The 20,210-nt window shown below is 44.6% G+C and overlaps 1 protein-coding gene across 2 annotated transcripts in view; it reads left to right on the forward strand.

Moving 5' to 3' along the window:
• The window catches only part of SETBP1 (SET binding protein 1), a 401,443-nt gene that overhangs the window by 276,698 nt on the left and 104,535 nt on the right, over nucleotides 1-20,210 (forward strand). For both annotated transcript variants that reach the window (XM_043444129.1, XM_043444130.1), the window contains exon 4: nucleotides 6,157-9,613. In XM_043444129.1, the coding sequence (XP_043300064.1) occupies nucleotides 6,157-9,613 (3,457 nt within the window). The remainder of the gene's footprint in view (nucleotides 1-6,156; nucleotides 9,614-20,210) is intronic.

Consider the following 20,210-nt stretch of genomic DNA (forward strand, 5'->3'; position numbering starts at 1 on the left):
TGAGACTTCCCATATGTTTATCAGTTGTTCCGGTCTTTTCCATAATATTTGGCCATCTGCATAATGGCTGTTTTGAGGGCCTTAGATCTATATCTACCCTCCTGATTACAGGTCATATTTATCTGCTTCATTGCCTGTCTAATATTTTTTATTGTGTCCTGGATATTGTAGATAGTATATTGTAAAGATTCTAGATTTTATAATTTTCCTGTAAAGAGTTTGGCTTTTGTTTTGCTTGGTAGTTAATTTACTGGCAAATTAGCTTTATCTTACTGGGTTCTTTTTAGACCTTGCTAGCTTTTATTCTAGGGCTCAAGTAGCCCTTCTCTTAAGGAGAACTATTCCTGGGATATCAGCTGCCTGTCTGGGATGTTTATTAAAGTCTCCCCATTTTGACTAGTCAGAAATGAAAGATTGCCTAATATTATGTGACCTTAGAACTCTAGCTACATTCAGTCCCCGATAGCAAATATCTGCTGTGCTTCATGGAGTCTTGCCCTCAAGTGCAAGTTAAAGTTTGGCCAAAGACATAGGGTATTTCTATTAAGGTTTCCAGGGTAACTTTTCTACATGGCTCCCTCTTCTCAGGTACCCTGACCCCAGATTCTAGTCCCCTCAAGATTCTCACACTATGATCTCTGTTTCCTCTACCCATAGTTCTCTGGGTTCCACTTCCCTGTGCCTAGGTTTAGAAAGTTCTTCTCGGCAGAAAACTAGGGATATGGCAGAGCCTCTTAAGTTTCCCTTCTATCTAGAATCACAGCTTATATTGCCTATTGCCCAGTGTCTGAAAATAGTTGTTTTTATAGTTATTTTATAGTTTTATGTTTATTTCCGTAGCAAAGTCAAGTCTAATACCTATTAATGCCATTATGGTTGGAAACAAGTCAGCAATCATTTTTAATTACATAGAATTACTGTGTACTCAAGGAAGCATGTGATAGTGGCCTCTGCATTTGTGTAAGCTGTTATCACCCCCCAATAAATGGAGTACTTCAATATCATTCATGGCCCCCAAATAGCAAATCAAGAATGGTTCCTATGGGAACCACATTAAGGTAACTTCCGAGGGCAATTCATGTGGCAGGAAATGAGAACTGTATATATATAATTGGAAACGTCATGTGCATTTAGGGGCTTTTCTATGTTCCATTGTCTTAGTCTGTTTGGGCTGCTATAACAGAATACTGTAGACGGAGTGACTTATAAAAACAGAAATTTATTTCACACAGCTCTGAAAGCTGGGAATTCCAAGAGCAAGGTGTTGGCAGCTTCAGTGTGAGGAGAGAGCCTGTTTCCTGAGTCATAGATGGCCCTCTTCCCTCTGTGTGCCTACATGGTGAAGGACAAGTGAACCCTCTGGGGTCTCTTTTATTATAAGAGCATTAATCCCTTTCATGAAGTCTCCACTCTTATGACCTAATCCAACACTGTGCTCCCAAAGGCCCCACTTCCTGATACCATGACATTGGGAGTTAGGATGTCAACACAGGAATTTTGAAGGGACACAGAGAATTCATGGAATTCTCTGAATTCAGAGGATCATAAAGCCATGGTTTAAATCAGGTACTTAGTTGACATTCTTCTCTACCTACCATTCGCAAATGCAGAACAAACTGGGCTTAGAAGAGATGCTTTGAGAGCAAGTTCAGTGGAAGCTGGCATGAGCATTCCTCCAATTCATGTGCCAAAATGGTAATTTTCAGTCTTTTCTTAAATGACAGACCCATCTCTCTCCACCTCCTTTCTCTTAAATGAAATCCTTTGCACGGCTGCTGTGTTCAATTGGGGGTTAAAAGAATGGCCTGGAGCCTCTCTGTTGCCCAATTCACTGGCTACAATTCAGAAATGTCTTTACAAAATCCTGGGACTCTGTGGAACACATTTGAAAACCACTGAGCTGGAACATCTCCTGATAATATCAGAGCCTCTTTAGTCCCTAACCCAGACCCCTGTCTTTGATATAATCTGGTAGTTCTCAACTCTGTCTGCGCATTGGGATAGCTGAGAGCTTTGAAAAATGTACTACTGTTCAGGTCCCACCTCTAGAATGTTGACTTAATTGGCCTGGGTCAAATCCGAGCTGTGGTGTTCTTTACAAAGCTTCCTGGATGATTCTAACGTGCAGCCAGGGTTGAGAACCTTGAATCAGACAGCGTGGGGTTGCATTCCTTTTCTCCCACACTCACCTCTTGCTCGGGCTTGAGCACTCGCTTCAAGCCTCAGGGGTGGAATGCCGGGATTCCCAGAGCTCTGGGGTTGTCTTGGATGAGATGGGGAAGTAGAAATCCCAGGGTGGGAGGTCATGAACCTCTGCATGCCCAGTTCTTTCTGGGAGGACAGGATTCTCACCCACCCATGTAATTGACTCTTCTGCTCACTGCGCAGTATATTTGGAAAACCTGAACAGAGAATGGACTGTGTTAAGAGTTTCTAACTATGTGAATTACAAAGAGCTCAGAGAGTGATCTGGAATGCTCAGCGGTGCCAAACTACATATCCTAACAGGCCTGCGGTAGCTCTGCATATTTACCACCAAAAAGTGCTGTGAATGTCGTAGCAACCACATAAGAGACCCACCCCAGAGGAATTATGGTGTTAAAACAGTAGATGAGTGGTTTTACAACTCAGTTATATTTCAGAATTATCTGAGGAGCATGTTAAAATGCACATTCCTTAGTCCCACCCTGGGAGATGGCCAATGAGTGTATCCGCAGCAGGGCGCAGGAATTTGTATTAATAACCAGAACCTTAGCTGGCTGTGATGCAGGGATCCAGGACCACATCTTGAGAAGTACCACGTGCCAAAATAAGAGATAAAGCTCCCCTCATTCCATTATACCCAGGCACATCTTCCTGTTCATGTAAAAGCAAAATATCTCAGAAACAGCACATTAAAATGACTGGTGTCAGCAAAAAGTAGCACAAACACAGCTAACCCAAAAGTGTCGTCTGTCATCCACGAAGTCATGCTTGATTTTTGATGAATTATATGATTTTCCTCAGGCCGGAATCATCATGTTATCCTCTTATTGGGACAAAAATTGGGACTTGCTTTAGATAACCCTGAGATAAGGCTCCTTTACTCCATTTTCATAGACTTTTAAGTTTTTATGCAGTGATTTAATGCTTGTTTTTTAAATTATGTAAAAAAATAAAATGCTCTTTAAAAAGAAATCTGACTTGTACAAAATTTAAATTTATATAAGTTAATTTATACATTGGTTGTGGGGGAGGGTATAGTTATCTACTTTATAAAGTAATTTTTCACATGACAGACATGCTTCTATAAACACATCCTGTGGGAGGGAAATCTGTCTAGTGTTTTCAAAATGGTAGTTCCCTGATGAACATTTGGCCTAGGCTCAATGTGCATGGAAAGCACATATAAAAAGGAAGCCAGACCTTCAGAATGACTGTGAATTCCACAGTCAATTTGTGGGGATGGGGAAGCAACCAAGAGCCATGCTGAACTTGATTGTATTAAAAGTTTTCCATAAAAATAATCTAGCCCTATATAGAATATCATCAGCTCTTCCCTTATTTGCTAACCATTTCAGAGATAGCCTTGCTGGGGACTGAGGGTGGTATAAAGTCCATAAAAGATTCAGGTCTGATTCCCCAGAAAAAAACCCCACAGTCTAAAGGGGAAATGGAAACATGTGCTATGTGGGTTAATAAAGGCCCCAGTCAAAGCCTTCTATGTGGAATAATATCCCCCAGACCGCTGGGGAAGGATGAGAGGGAGAGCTTGCACCCCTGCAACTGAGCTCAGAGCCTATTTTGCCATGTCTATCTCTGTCTCAATGGAGTAAGTGCTCAATTCTCAGTGAAGGACATATTGGAACTGACAGCCTCACCATTGTGTATATAATCTGTCATGGCTGACAGATGAAGAAATGGGATTTTGTGAAATGCAACTGGATATAGCCATCAGCCACTGCTGGAAGGAAAGCCTTGTTCTCCTGAACCCCTTAGAAAGCACTCCTCCTCAGTCCTCTTTGCCCCTTCACTGCAGCCATCTGAGGACCAGGTTTAAAGCACCATTTCCCCCGTTACTGCTGATCTTTTGTTGTGCTTCCCTTTTGTGCACCCTGCCCTTTGATTGCCAGGCTCTCCCAGCAGGGCAAATTGCAGCTGAAATGGTAGAAACAATGGGATCCGGCGGTGTCCAGATGGAGGCACTGGGAACCAGGCATGCTTAACTGCTTACTTTCAGCTGGTCTGCCCTGAGTGTAAGTGAGCAGGCCTCACCTTTCAACTGCCAGAGTGAAATCCACCCTCCTGACAGTCACATGGGTTTCCCCAAAGGCAGAGTTAATTGGAAAGTGAAACAATTAATGGGAGATGGAAGAGAGCTAACAGTAAAAATTGCTTTGAGGGGGAGTTACCGTTCAAGTATCTTTAGTCCTTAAGTATTTGGGAAGGATCTTTTGTTCAACATTTAATGCATCTGAGCACTCCAGTTTCATTATGAGCCATTATGAAATGAGTGATTGGTGCCTTATGGTCTTTTGTGTGTGTCCATGTATTTTGTCATGGTAATAGGCATCTTAAAATATCATTCATTCAACAAACATTTATTGAGAACTTTCTGGGTGGTTTGCTTTGTAGTAGATACTGGGGATAAAAGGATAGATGAGAGCATCGCTGACCTCAAAATACTTCCAGTCTAGGAGAAGACAGAAAAAAGACAGACACAAAAAATAGCACATTGCATTATAAGGATTGTGATAGACGTCTTCATGAGAGACGATGGTGCATGCAGAAGAAATGTCATAAGAAATAGGGCTGGAGAGGGTAACTGTCTGCAGACAATATGTTGCAATATACAGGTCACTAATCTCACTAATGATAAAATGGATTACCCATAGTAAAATGGGTCTTCCCTCATTTATTCAATAAATGTTTATTGAGTGCCTACTATTTTCCAGGTACTGTGCTTGGTATCTCTGTGATGGTGTATACAGGCTAGAAAGGAAAACAGGCATTAATTAAATTAGCACAAAAATCAAATGTAAATTTAAAACTATGATAAGTACAACAAAGATGAGATACATTGTTTCATGAAAACCTAAGAACATTTGACAGGCCCCTTTCCCCCATGCAGTCACAGTCATCAAACTTCCCTCTTTTCTTTTTTTTTTTGGAAGAAAATTAAGTCTTATTTATTTTTAAAACCAAACCACTAGGAAAATGTATCACAGTCTTGAAACAGTAAACAGACAATCTTATCATTTCAAGTAATAAGTTGGTAAAAAGACAAGGTCCTTATCAAAATGATAAGGTGCCAGAACTGGGACAAGAACAACGCATGTAGCAAAGGCCCTGGCTAAAGTGGTATTTGGTAACGGAGGACAGTCCCTTTATCGCTCTAAAGGAGCCACAGTTCACCCCTGAGTTGCTTGCTTTTCCTCCCTTGACTTTTGTGTTGCCAGAAGATTGTCTTAATAAAGCTCTGTCATTTCTGCGGGCAAAGTAAGCAACACTGGGTTTAGGCTTTCATTCTATTTCATGAAAACCAGTTTTTTCCAAAGCCCGTACTTCACAACAAACTTTCCCTCTTAATTCCTCAACTTGTGCTGTTTCTGCTTCTTGGTTCCTAATGAGCTGCTTGTTTGAGCGCAGAGATGCTGTACTCCAGGATAAACCCCAAACAGACATGAACTGCAATAGGAAACCATGTGTGTTTGAGGAGAAGCTGGGGCAGAAATAAGCTGCAGCTGGAGTTATGGAAATGAGCACAGGTTGTTGAGAAGTTAAGATGCTGTCCTGAACTCTGCCACCTTGGGCAGGACTCTCCATGGTTGAAGTTTTGGCCTCTTCATTTGGAAAATGGAAGCATTGGACTATGGGACCTTTAGAGGAACTCCCATCTCTAAACAGTTCTCGTTCTTGAGATTGCATTAAACCAAGATAGATCCTGCTATTTAGGGCAAGAAAGGCAACGATTAAAGCATCCTTATTAATGTTCAAAATCAACACAACATATTTTTACTAAAGAAACTGAAAAATACCTCCACAAAGCATTCTGGTGATAAAGGTGGCTATTTCCAACTTATAAATAATTAAGACTTCTGATATGAAATTTTAAATAGTTTCAGCATGCTCATCTTTGTTTCTCTCTCTCTCCTTCTCCATTCCACCCACCCTTAGGCTTATGAGCGGCCACAGAAACACTCAGCTCTCCACTATGACCCAGGCCTCCCACAGGATTTCACCAGTGACACCTTAAAACCAAAGCACCAGCAAAAAAGCAGCAGCCAGAACCACATGGACTGGTCCACCAACTCTGACAATGGACCTGCCACTCAGAATTGCTTCATCAGTCCAGAGTCTGGCAGAGAAACTGCAAGCACCAGCAAGATCCCAGCTCTTGAGCCCATGGCTTCCTTTGCAAAGGCCCAGGGTAAGAAAGGCAGTGCAGGGAGCACATGGAATCAGTCGTCTAACAGTAACAAAGATCTGCTCTTGGGAGGTGTGGTTCCATCTCCAAGCAACCACAGCTCACCAGCCCCACCCAGCAGCTCTGCTGAGTGCAGTGGGATTCAGCCCTTGGTAGATCAAGACGGAGGAAGTACAAAGGAGCCCCTTGAACCACCTACTATAAGCAGCAAGAAAAAGTCCAGTAAAAAAGACGTGATAAGTCAAACCATACCAAACTCAGACCTAGACTGGGTCAAGAATGCTCAGAAAGCATTTGACAGTACAGAAGGGAAAAGGGAAGGCTACTCTGCAGATAATGCCCAAGAGGCCTCACCAGCCAGGCAGAATGTGAGTTCCATCAGTAATCCTGAAAATGACTCAAGCCATGTCCGGATTACTATCCCTATCAAGGCACCTTGCCTCGATCCAAGCAGCCATAAGAGGAAAAAGAGACAGTCCATCAAAGCAGTGGTGGAAAAGATCCTGCCAGAGAAAGCCTTGACTTCTGGAATCACTGTGAGCAGTGAAGTAGTCAATAGGCTATTTTCCAACCCTGAGGGTAATAAGAAAGATCCCCGTGTCCCTAAGTTGAGTAAAATGATGGAGAACGAGTCGCCCTCAGCTGGCCTTGAAACTGGTGTAAATGCCGAGAAAGTTGTCCCAGGAGGTGTACCTAAGCAGAGAAAGCCACCCATGGTCATGACGCCTCCAACGTGCACAGATCACCCTCCAAGAAAGCTGCCAGAAATCCAGCACCCCAAATTTGCCGCAAAACGGAGGTGGACGTGCAGCAAACCAAAACCCACCAGTCTGCTTCGGGAGGCAGTCATGGCCACCTCCGATAAACTGATGGTGGAACCACCGTCTGCTTATCCCATCACTCCATCCAGCCCTCTCTACACCAACACAGACAGTCTTACTGTGATCACGCCAGTCAAAAAGAAGCGGGGGCGACCAAAGAAGCAGCCTTTGCTCACGGTTGAGACAATTCATGAGGGGACGTCCACCAGTCCAGTCAGTCCCATCAGTCGGGAGTTTCCTGGCACCAAGAAGAGAAAGAGACGACGTAGTTTAGCTAAGTTGGCCCAACTAGTGCCGGGAGAGGACAAACCCATGAGCGAGATGAAATTTCACAAAAAAGTTGGAAAGCTTGGGGTATTGGATAAGAAGACCATCAAAACTATTAATAAGATGAAAACACTCAAGAGGAAAAATATATTGAACCAGATCTTGTCCTGCTCCAGCAGCATAGCACTGAAGGCCAAAGCTCCCCCGGAGACCAGCCCTGGGGCAGCAGCGATCGAGAGCAAACTGGGCAAGCAGATTAATGTCAGCAAGAGGGGCACCATCTACATCGGCAAGAAAAGGGGCAGGAAGCCGAGGGCAGAGCTGCCACCCCCATCCGAAGAACCCAAAACAGCCATCAAGCACCCGAGGCCTGTTTCTAGCCAGCCGGATGTTCCCGCCGTGCCTTCCAACTTTCAGTCACTTGTGGCGTCTTCACCAGCAGCTATGCACCCACTTTCGACACAGTTGGGTGGGTCCAATGGCAACCTGAGCCCCGCCAGCACTGAAACCAATTTTTCAGAGTTGAAAACTATGCCAAATCTCCAGCCCATCAGTGCTCTTCCAACCAAAACCCAAAAGGGAATCCATAGTGGGACCTGGAAGCTGTCTCCACCCAGGCTGATGGCCAACTCCCCTTCACACCTTTGCGAGATCGGGTCACTTAAGGAGATAACACTGTCCCCTGTGAGCGAGTCCCACAGTGAAGAGACGATCCCGAGTGACAGTGGCATTGGGACAGACAACAACAGCACGTCTGACCAAGCAGAGAAGAGTTCTGAATCCCGACGGAGGTACTCTTTTGATTTCTGCTCCCTGGACAACCCGGAGGCCATCCCATCTGACACCAGCACAAAGAACCGGCATGGCCACCGGCAGAAGCATCTCATCGTGGACAACTTTCTGGCCCACGAAAGCCTCAAGAAGCCAAAGCACAAGAGGAAACGGAAAAGCCTGCAAAACCGTGATGATCTCCAGTTTCTGGCAGACCTAGAAGAGCTCATCACTAAGTTCCAGGTGTTCAGGATCTCCCACCGGAGTTATACCTTCTACCATGAGAATCCGTATCCCAGCATTTTTCGGATTAATTTTGATCACTATTACCCGGTGCCATATATCCAGTATGACCCGTTGCTCTATCTTCGTAGGACTTCAGACTTAAAGTCAAAGAAGAAGCGTGGTAGGCCTGCAAAAACCAATGACACCATGACAAAGGTGCCTTTTTTACAAGGGTTCAGCTACCCTATTCCCAGTGGAAGTTACTATGCACCCTATGGAATGCCTTACACATCAATGCCTATGATGAACCTTGGTTATTACAGTCAGTACCCAGCTCCTCTGTACCTGTCACACACGCTCGGAGCAGCGTCCCCGTTCATGAGGCCAACAGTGCCACCACCTCAGTTCCACACAAGCTCCCACGTGAAGATGTCTGGTACAGCTAAGCATAAAGCAAAACACGGGGTGCACCTGCAGGGGCCCGTGGGCCTGGGCCTTGGTGACAGGCAGCCATCCCTGAATCCTCCCAAGGTGGGCAGCGCCAGTCTGTCCAGCGGTCGGCTCCACAAGAGGAAACACAAACACAAGCATAAGCACAAGGAAGACCGGCTCCTGGGGACCCACGACAACCTGAGTGGTCTCTTCGCAGGCAAAGCCACTGGCTTCTCCAGCCACATCCTGAGCGAGCGGCTGAGCAGCGCGGACAAAGAGCTCTCCTTGGTGAGTGAGAAGAACAAGCATAAGGAGAAGCAGAAGCACCAGCACAGTGAAGCCGGCCACAAAGCGTCCAAGAACAACTTCGAGGTGGACACCTTGTCTACGCTGTCACTTTCCGATGCCCAGCATTGGACGCAGGCCAAGGACAAGGGGGACTTGGGCAGCGAGCCTGCGGACTCCTGCGCGAAAAGGTACTCTGGCAGTGGTGGGGACGGGGGCAGCGCAAGACCGGAGAGCCTGGACGTGTTCAGTGAGATGAACCCTCCAAACGACAAGTGGGACAGTGATGTGAGTGCGAGTAAAAGGAGGAGCTACGAAGGCTTTGGAACGTACAGGGAAAAGGACATCCAAGCCTTCAAGATGAACCGCAAGGAGAGAAGTTCCTACGACTCCTCCGTATCTCCAGGTAAGGCCAAATTTTCCTCAGACTCGGACTGTCCTGTGACTTGGTTGCTGGGCCCTGCCATTCAGCAGTCCGCTGTCTTTGGCACATTATTGCACTCACTAGTTTCAGCAGAGAGTAGAAACCATATGACAATGGGTCTTCTTGTACATTGGAGTCTGCTGTACGTTTTGGGCCTTGTTTACTCAGTGTTTATTATCTTGCCTCTTTTGGAGCCATTGCCTGAGAACTGTGGGCCCAGAGGCAGCCCCATTAGCTGCCTAGACTACATCCATACCCACTACCTTTATGTTTTTAATGAAAAATATCGTGCCTAGGTCCTCATCTGATCAGATGGTGAATTTGCGAGTTGGGTAAATCTTGTAAAACTCACTAGAAATACCGACAAGATCCCAGGAATGTCAGAGCTGCATGCAAATGAATAATCTAGTTTATCTGACATGCTAGCTCTAGATGTCACACAGCCTAGGTTGAAACATCTATAGCAGAGCCATTGGAAGCTAATGACCAGTGAATCTTGAAGGCTACATGGTAAGGAAGCCACAGACCAAGGCCATGCTTTCCTCTTTTTGTCCACGGGCATTTGATAAGCAGCCCTTTGTAGACCCCTCAAGTGAAACCTTGACCTGTCATTTCCCTGCATAGAGGTGGGGCCGGGGCGGAACCTGGCTGTCAGCACCATGAGTCTCCTGCCTCTGCGGGACTTTACCACCGTGTCTCTTGGCACATCCACTGGGGTTGGGATTTGCCCACTAATCTCTAAACTGAAGTGCTGGTTGCTCATTCCTTGTCAGTTGCTGGCAGAATTTCCTTGCTAATCTGCCCACCCACGTAAACCTTCCTTGCCACAGAAGCCTCACACTTCTACACATATATCCCTTTGTCCCTGTCCATGTATCACACAGATGGTAAGACTCCTGTAGGATAGAGTAGTTATTTACTAGGAAAAGAGTCAAAACTCCTTAGGACAGACAAGCTCACTAGCCAAAGCCTAGTTTAAAGGACCGATCATTCCTGATAAGATTTGAGTGTACTGTTTGACCTCTGTGTATGGTACATATCCCTTGCTCATCCTCCTCCTTCACAGGGAGTCAAATTAGTGAAAGTGAAGGCAATCCATTCATGAGGATTAGAGACATTTTCCAGGCCAGCAGATTTCAGGAGGAAATACGGCTATGAGTTAGAAGCCACTTAAAGATTGCCCCAAATTGCCACTAGCTTGTGAGTTGCTCTGGTGGTAAATGGTCTCCTTGCTTAATGAAGAGACCAATTAGCAGTCATGTCTCCTGCACTTGCCGAAGGTGATAAATGGCCCACACTTCATGTCTGCCCAGATGGATGTCCTCTTCTGGGTTTCCCCATTCCTGATCATCAGACTTTATTGAAGGTGCTTATTTTTTGTGCAAAGCCTAAATTAAGCCCATGCAAACAAGAGTTGGGCTTCCCTAGTAGCTCAGACGGTAAAGCATCTGCCTGCAATTCAGGAGTCCCAGGTTCAATCCCTGGATCAGGAAGATCCCCTGGAGAAGAAAATGGCAACCCACTCCAGTATTCTTGCCTGGAGAATTCCATGGACAGTGGAGCCTGGCAGGCTACAGTCCATGGGGTCGCAAAGAGTTGGACACAACTGAGCAACTAACACACACAGAGAAGAGTTGCTAAAAGATTAAATTTTCACATGAGACATATTGTTACCTTCTCTTACAATGTGGTGGAATTGAACTTGCCATGAGCAGAGGGCATTCTTATTTCTATTTTCTTAGCATTGTTTAGTTAGAAAGCAATAATGGTATGTTATTACTGAGAACCTGCAAGCAAGAATCCTAACTTAACCTGAGAAACAAGGTCTCAGAAGCTAAAACCAGCTGCTGTTACATTAGGGTTCTCAGCAGTCTTACGGGGATTTCTGTGTGTTTGGACTATATTACAGGGGGGCTCTGACTAAAGTTTGCCCGCTAGAGGTTTATCTCTGGGCCCTGTGTCTGAGGGCAGCCACACTCTAGTCATATACAACTCCTTGTATTTGTGTTCACAAGGTGGTTACTACTTCATTTAAAATTCTCCCTCTCCTTCCCCAACTTCTTTCTTGTTTTGCAGCTAGCCACAGAAAGCTGGATTCAGCCTGGAAATTGAGTTCTGCACCCAACTCTGTTATGACCTTAGGCATGATATCCTACCTCTTTGGGGGTACTATCTGCCAACCTATAATTCAAAGAATTGGGCCAGATCTCTTTTGTATGGCATATTTCAATTCTTAAAGCCATTTCACATGTATTTCTTAGAGTGCCCTTCCTACAATCTTAGAAGAGAAATATTTTCATTTCCATTTTATGAAACAGGACACTGAGGCTCAGAGATCAAGTGACCTGGTCAGGTTCAGAAAAACTGTCACTTTTAATTCTAAGCCTAGGGCTTTGCCCGCTGCATTGCAACTCAGCTGCATGTCACCCAGCTAGTTAAGGCCAAGTCTAGATATAACACAGGTCCTCGTCCCCAGTCAGTGTCCCTTTATCTCACCACCACCCTTCCTCTCAGAGTCTCATCTATCCTCTGATTGCGTGCTTTCCCCTAGGGCATCTGCACAGTGATTATGTGATGAGTGCATAAGAGAGTAATTAAAACAAGAAGACATCCCTTGATTTAGCTCCCAGCCAATGAAGGAGGATTTCTTATGGCCTAAACTTGACTAAATATCAGCCTGGAAACATGTATGCTAACAAGGTTTCCACTTCTGTCCTTGCTAAAATCCAGTTCCCTGAGTTATTTTTGCCACTGCTTGTGTTAGTTTTGTGTTCTTTGAGTCTTTTTGTGAACATTATCATGAATCTTAATTGTTAGTGCTTCTGTGTCTATATAGTTATACCTGTTGTCCCTACACATCTTGATGAATACCTTATTGGAACAGACCAGATTCCCTATCATTCCCTTTCCTTCTAAATCATGGCCTCTCCTTGATATCTTAAATGCCCTCTTCTATTCCTGAACCCCTGAAACATCAGGAAAAAAATGTCCTTAGCACTTGGAACCTAAAGCATTCACCTTAATGTAATATGCTCCAAAGAGTGCCAAGTCCCATTAAAAGCTGGAAGACAGATGAGATGAGACTGAGGTTACTGGAAGCATTAAGATTTTCAGAGACTTTATCTGAATTGAGGTATCTGTTTGGATAGTTGGTACTGAAGGTCATGATTAGAAAATAAGCATCTGTCCTTCCACACCTTCTCTGATTCCACCTCTTCCTTCTCCATATGGCTCATTTCCATAACATCTTAATGTCCAATTTCACACGAGCTAGTCTTCTCCAAAATTGATATGGCATAAATATAAATGCCATTCTTTACCCTGTTGAGGACCAAATGTAGGAGCAAAGTGAAAAGAGGACTTTGAGCACCCCCTGAGATCAGAACTGATGAAAGTGAAAGTCACTCAGTCGTGTCCGACTGTTTGCAACCCCACGGACTATACAGTCCATGGCATTCTCCAGGCCAGAATACTGGAGTGGGTAGCCTATCCCTTCTCCAGGGGATTTTCCTGACCCAGGAATTGAACTGGGGTCTCCTGCATTGCAGGCAGATTCTTTACCAACTGAGCTATGAGGGAAGCCCAAATGGAAGTCATTCCCATTATGGGGAGAGGAATTAGAGACCCCACTTAGCAACAGTAGCAGTTGCACACTTCATTTCCTCTCTTCTGCTTGGAAAGTCATTCTTTCTCCATCCCCCTGCCCCAGTATATGGATGTGTTGTCTTGTTAGCCCTCTTACCACATACCTAGAGCTGGAAGGTTACACAGACTATTTACCTTTTTCCTGTATTTTACTCCTGTCCTACTGCTTCTTTGGTTTCAAAAGGCAGTGACTCTTTTGACCTATTTTCTAAATGCACACCATCTGGTAAATCTCCACCTATAAAAATGCTTGCCTGGAGCCAAATAATGGATAAATAGTGGGAAGGTGAATTGCACAGACTTTCAGAGTTGGGAAAAGCTTCATCTGGGCTGCTGTCTCACCAGGCACCACCATCTCATGCACGCTGATGTGCAGCACATTCCAGAGAGCAAACGTGTCCAAGGGTAACAATGCATATTCAGATGATGCTACATGCTCTCAGATGAAGGTCTGATCAAGGTCTCATGAGGCAGTGGAAGAAGCCTCTAGTGTGAATGATGTTCTTCCTGTTCCAACCTCTTGGTGAAAACAATCTTTGCATACTTTGATGTAAAGTTAGGCCAGGAGCTTCAGATATCTTGACAGCTGCTGTCCAGGCTCCCATCAGATATTGGAGAAACAGTGAGGAGAGTTAACTTTATACCTGTTACCTCTTAGTCCAATGCCATCCTTAATCAAGGCGAGTCCCCAGTGTCAAGTACTTTCCCCATGATGAGTGGATGCTGAGAATTCCTTCTTAGCTCAAGTCTCAGGTATCAGAGGCCTGCCATGTAGGTAGCTGAATTCCCTGGGTGACAGCTGGGTGACTCCACCTCTTCTTGTGGCTCTGCCTTGCCCTCTGTCAGCTCCTCTTATAGGCACTGTGGGCATTTCAGAAGGCAGTCTCTGTTGTCAGTCACAGGCAGGAAATAGATGCCCAAGCCAAAAATAATACAGAAGCCTCCTCCAATCAGTCATACATATGAGGGAATATTAACCACATGGACAAAATGTCATGAAAACCATACAAAAGAAACATGTGTGTGGGAAGTTTTCTAAAACTGAAATAGAAGGAAGAAGAGGACTCATGGGAGGAGAAAGTTAAAACCAGGAAAGAAGAAAGAGTAAAAATTGGAAAAGTGGTGAAGTGTGGTCTGTCTGACCTCAATCCAAGTTGAATTCTAGGTCATCCTGTGGGAGGAAGTGAAAGATTAATTAGCTAATGGTTGCTGTGTGGTTTAGTGAGATGATGAGTACCTGCCTCAGTCTTGTCTCCTCTGCTAACCAGCTGGAAGATCTTTTTTACTCACAGTTTTCCCAAGTAATACTAAGACAATAAGGGTTCTGACCAGACCTGATAGTCTAAGATTCTCAAACTTATGCAATGGAATTGGAGCACATACACACACCAGATTGTGCAGTTAAAGAGAAAATACCCACATTATAGCCTAGTTGACCAATTAATTAGCTGTTCAGTTTCAAAGCAGATTCCTCTGGCCCACGTCTTAACCTATGTGACATCCCATTCATCTTTGGCTCGAGCAACTTCACTTAACCATTTGATCTCACTTTTCCAAAAGATGAGACCTCATAATTATACCAACAAATTAACTTGTTCATTGTGCAGGCTGAAACCACAGTCATCATCTTAGAACCAAATAAGTTAGAGCACCAATATGACCAATTGTATGAGAGCAGATTGAGCAAACTTGCACCTATAGTCACACTTAGAAGTAGAAGAGTACAAATATAGTATAAACACTTCCTTTTGCTTATGAGAATACTGAGGTTTAGGAAGGACAAGCGACTCATCCAATGATACATATCTAATTGGTAGAAGGGCTCAGACTGGGAAGTTTAACATCAGGCAGAAAGAAACGGAAGCAAGAGAGAGAAAATAAAAGAAAAATAAAAGAGAGAGAGAAAGGTGAGTGTGGGAGAGATGTTAAGCTATATGTTTTATTTTGCTGTGAGCTGTTGTAAAAGGTAAGTATCTCTTTGACAATAATTTGGTTTCCAGGCTATCTCTGGGGACCCATGTTTGGGACTGGAAACGATCTTGTGGACTGTGATGGAAGTAATTTTTTTTTCCTTTTCTGTCTTCACAATTGCACATACTTATTTTATGGAGCCTCGCACAGTTCCTCCTAAGGTTTCCTTTTGGAAACCAGGAATTAATCAAATTAAATGTTGTGACCCATACTTTCTGACAATGAAAAAAAGAAAATAGCATCTCTTTTGCCACGTTGAACCAGAAATCCAGCAATCTGCCTTTGGAGCATGGAGTCTCTGGGCCATTTATCTTCCCACAGTTGGCAAACTTTCCCCCATCCTTTTGGAATATTTTATGTATACCTCTGTGGCTTTGGAGAGTTATGAAGATTCAGGTGTAGGTACAGAAAGTGAAAGTGTTAGTCGCTCAGTCATGTCTGACTCTTTGCCACCCCATGGACTGTAGCCTGCCATGCTCATCTGTCCATGGGATTCTCCAGGCAAGAATACTGGTGCAGGTTGCCATTTCCTTCTCTAGGGGGTCTTCCTGACCCAGGGATTGAACACGGGTCTCCTGCATTGCAGGCAGGTTTTACCATCTGAGCAGAGAAGTCACAATTTTGACAAACTTGGCTTTGATATAACATGGAGCTTTTCTTGGCCAGAAAAATCAGTAAAGCATGCCTTCCAAAGGCTAGCCTGTCACTGGGCCATGATAAGAATAGTGCCTTTGGAAGGAACCTCCAGAAAACCATGTCTTCACTCCGTAAACCAACAAGCAATAGGGCTGAACACTTGTTGGGATCGTGGCTTAGACTTGTGCCAGTGTAGCATTTCACACAAAGTAGTTGAATTGAAGAGGAACTAATAAAGACAAGGGACATTTTTAAAATTATTAATTTAGTGTCTAGTATATGCATGGGTTTGTGCAGTCCTGGGAGAGTAGTTCAAGGATGCGTTACTATTAATGAATAATAGTAAAAAAGCATTAAGTAGCTCAATACTTTTGCCCTCAAAGAGGGTACAATCAGGAGGCTCTCCTGAATAAGCTAAGGGAGGAAAATAGATGCAACTCGTACTATAGACTATAAGGACCATCAGGAAGTCATAGAGAAGATGTTAGGCTGTCTAATGAGGGTAAACCACTGCTGTATTTTCAGTGCTGGTGGAGAGGTGGAACCAGGAAATGCTTTTGTTTGGCCTTTTTTCAAGGATGGAAGAGTCTTTTGGAGCATGGAGATTGGTGGGATGGTGATGGGAGGAATTGGAGTCAAGCATAGAGTGGAAAGGAAGCTATGTCAATAAAGGTATTTAGGAGGAAATACCCAAGAAACACTTGGGAAATGGTGTTTAGCCTAGTTCTATTGAGGTTAGGATCTGCAGTTGGGGAATCATGGTAGATAAGGAGTATGTTGTTCTGGAGTTTAAAAGTTTTACCCCACACTCTGAGGCTTGTGCTTAATTAAGTAGACAATGGGCAGCCATTTCATTATTCAGGCAAAAATTGTGAAATGACCAAATTATTGTCTTTTCCCCTGACTGCTCCCTCCCTCTTGTCTGGGTTGGGCAAACTTACCCCATCTTTGCATTTTTCATATGACATTGTAACAATTCATTTCTTGTTTGAATTGTACCCACTACCTGCCCTTCTTCCCCCAGCCCACCCCCTAGATTATAAGCCTCTTAAAAGCATCATATCTACTTAGGTGCTCAAAGAAAAAAAAAAAAACCAATAATAATGAGTCATTCCTGGCTCATCTGTTTCCCTCTTTAGCTAAAATCAAAGAGGGTTCCAATCTGTTGGCCTCAGGCAACTGGAAGCATGATGGCACGTGAACAGAACCATGGACATTGAAGAGGGAGTGTGGTTGGGGTGTGCGGAGATGAGTGGTTGAAGCAGCAGTTGGCAGCCCTGCACAGAGTACGGCTAGAGATTCACCAAAGGGGCGGACGGTGGGAAATTAAGGAAAGAGAGCGGAAGGGGGGACCCCTGTGGTTCACCTTAAAAAGAGAGGCAGAATGAGAGGGGATTGGGCAGACACAGAGACAGAATGACAGAATTGTTGGAGAAGAAACAAGGGCACAGAGCAGAATGAATTTCAGAAGAATGGGGGGGGGGGGCGGCCATGAGGGCCTGAGCTGCAGAGTCCATAGAAGGTGGGGATATATGAGAACTGGTGTGAATATATTGGTGGCTCTGGAGACAGCGGAAAAGTTCGCAATTATGTATTTAGTGCCTTGTATGGTTAAGGGGGGGTCGGGCTGTGTGCCAAGTTCAGGTAGTAAAGAGGTAATGAATAAGTAGATGATGAGAAAATATGGGGTGAAGGTGCAGAAAGTGAAACTCAGTTGGTTGTGGTTCTGGCTTCTTAGAAGCTCCAACTTCTTAGAAGGCTTTGTTCTATAGTGAACCCTTGATGGGAAGTGACACATTCATTCTTAGCAGGCCTTCAGTCTAAAGTTCCCCCAATTCAGGGAGCATAAAAACAATGCCATTACTCTTTATCCTATGTCATTCTGCCTCCTTGTGAAGGCCACATATAGAAAGGGTTTTAGTGTTTTAAAAGAGGTCAGAGATTCCAGGCAGGCTCCACCTTGCTTGTCCCACAGACACACAGGCACTTAATTTTTGGTCATGGTAATGGCTGTTTGAAAGTTTCTCTTTATGGTACCATGGATATGTGCTGTGCTACCACGAGTGTGTGGAGGAACAGTTCAAGTTTTGGTAAATCAATCTTACTGAATGTTTACTGTGTACAAAGTTTTATAGAGTAAAGCTTAATTGTTGATCTTTCAGAGGTCTTTACTACTCTGTGGAATATGCTGGTTCATAAAGTGCTTACCTTCTTGCAAACAATTATGAGCTCTTTAGTTACTAAACATATAACATAGTGCCAAGATACAACACAGAGAGAGGCCAGAGCAAAAGAAAAGCAAGAAAGGGCTCCTGACCTTAAGTTCTCTATACTATACTGAAAAGAGATGAAGTTAACATACATAAAACAACCTAAGGATTAATGCAGACCAAATTTAATCTGTGCCAACTCAGTGGCCAACAACGGGAGCTGTAGTGATCCAGGATCAGAAAGGATGACAGTGTTTAGTAAAAAACAAAATCCTGGACTTGAACCCTTGAGAATGGATGCATAGTGATTCAGTGAGGCACCAGATGGATGTCAACTGAAAAATTAGTCACAACCTGAAAGTAGAGTTATTTTATTTGGTGGTAATGTGAAGGACTCTGAGCCCAGGAGGCAGGAGAGGCAGTCAAACGACACACAAGTTGGCAACAAAGGGAGCAGGCATTCTGAACATTAAAGATTATTGTTAAGTAGTAAGGAAAAGGGCTTCCCAGGTGGCCCTAGTGGCAAAGAACACACCTGCCAATGCAGGAGACATAAGAGATGAGGCTTTGAACCCTGGTTTGGGAAGCTCCCCTGGAGGAGGGCATGGCAACCCGCTCCAGTATTCTTGCCTGGAGAATCCCCATGGACAGAGGAGCCTGGAGGGCTACAGTTCATAGGGTCACACAGAGTTAGACACAGCTGAAGCAACTTAGCACATGGCACGCACAGTAGTGTGTTAATTGCTCAGTCGTGTCCCACTCTTTGCGACCCTATGGGCTGTAGCCCGCCACGCTCCTCTGTCCATAGGAATTCTCCAGGCAAGAATACCGGAGTGGGTTGCAATGCTCTTCTCCAGGGGCTCTTCCCAATCCAGGGATCGAACCCAGGTCTCCGGCTTTGCGGGCATACTCTTTACCATTTGAGCTACCAGCTCACACAATAAGGAAAACCAAATGTCAAGCTAAGGAATTTAGCATTCTTCTGTGTTTGGGGAGATGCAAGCCTCTGGGCTCACTGAAGTCATTCCTTTCATATGCACCTTAGCTCTCTGGGGCCAAATCCTGTTTTGTTTTATTTTTTATTTCTCACACCTGCTCCACCACACCACCCCACCCCCAGCTCTTTGGCAGTCACCAAGGGGGTGGTGGCATGCTGGATCTCAGGCATTGTGTTCCCTTTCCAAAGCCCTCATTCACTTTTGGAAGCTTGAAATCACTGTTGGCTGTTACATCCTTGTTTATTGATATGGCTGGAGATATTCCATTTCACATGGGAGAAGACCTGGAGCTGGGCATATGTGGCTGGTACAGGATGGTACTTAGCTTGGTTGACATTAGCAGTGAGCGGGGATGGACTTTTCAGAGGGCTTCCCTGGTGGCTCAGATGGTAAAGAATCTGCCTGCAATGCGGGAGACTCGGGTTCGATCCCTGGGTCAGGAAGGTCCCCAGGAAAAGGGAATGGCGATCCACTCCAATATTCTTGTCTGGGAAATCCCACGAGCAGAGGAGCCTGGCAGGCTACAGTCCATGGGTTCGGTCGGACTTTTAAGAAGGCAGAGTTGCACACAGAGATTATGAAACTGTATCCCGGAGGGATGAAGTACACACTGGTGCTAAAGGGTGCTGGCCCAGCTGAAGGGTGGTGAGCTTGGTGCTGGGGGAAATGATGAAGTCCCAGGAAACATGCCTCCCTCAAAGACCTTGTAAAGCTCCCAGGAGACAAGAAATGGATATATACACCTGTGGAAAACAACTAGAGAGAATAATGACAAACTACCCATTAATGACTGGAAATAAACACCAGGTCTATAGGAAAATAACTTTTAGAATAGTAAGTTGCATGTTGTAAAAGCAAGTTGATGTGTGTTTATTACATAAGGATTCAGAACCAACTGGATAAAAAGAAGAAAGTAAGAGGGGGAGATCCACAAAGTACAAGCAGGTCTAAGAGCTGCCTCTGCTGGGGTTTTCCCATTCTTCTCTGAAGGGCCTGGAGAGCTTGAGAAGGTGGGCATGAGTGGGTCGGGAGGTGGGGCTTCTGTATTGATGGAGGATCTGAGGACACAAAGAGATAAAAAGCTTTCCCTGGGGGTACATCCCAGTGACCCCTTACATC

Source organism: Cervus canadensis, chromosome 23 (assembly GCF_019320065.1).
Source record: "Cervus canadensis isolate Bull #8, Minnesota chromosome 23, ASM1932006v1, whole genome shotgun sequence".
Lineage (NCBI taxonomy): Eukaryota > Metazoa > Chordata > Mammalia > Artiodactyla > Cervidae > Cervus > Cervus canadensis.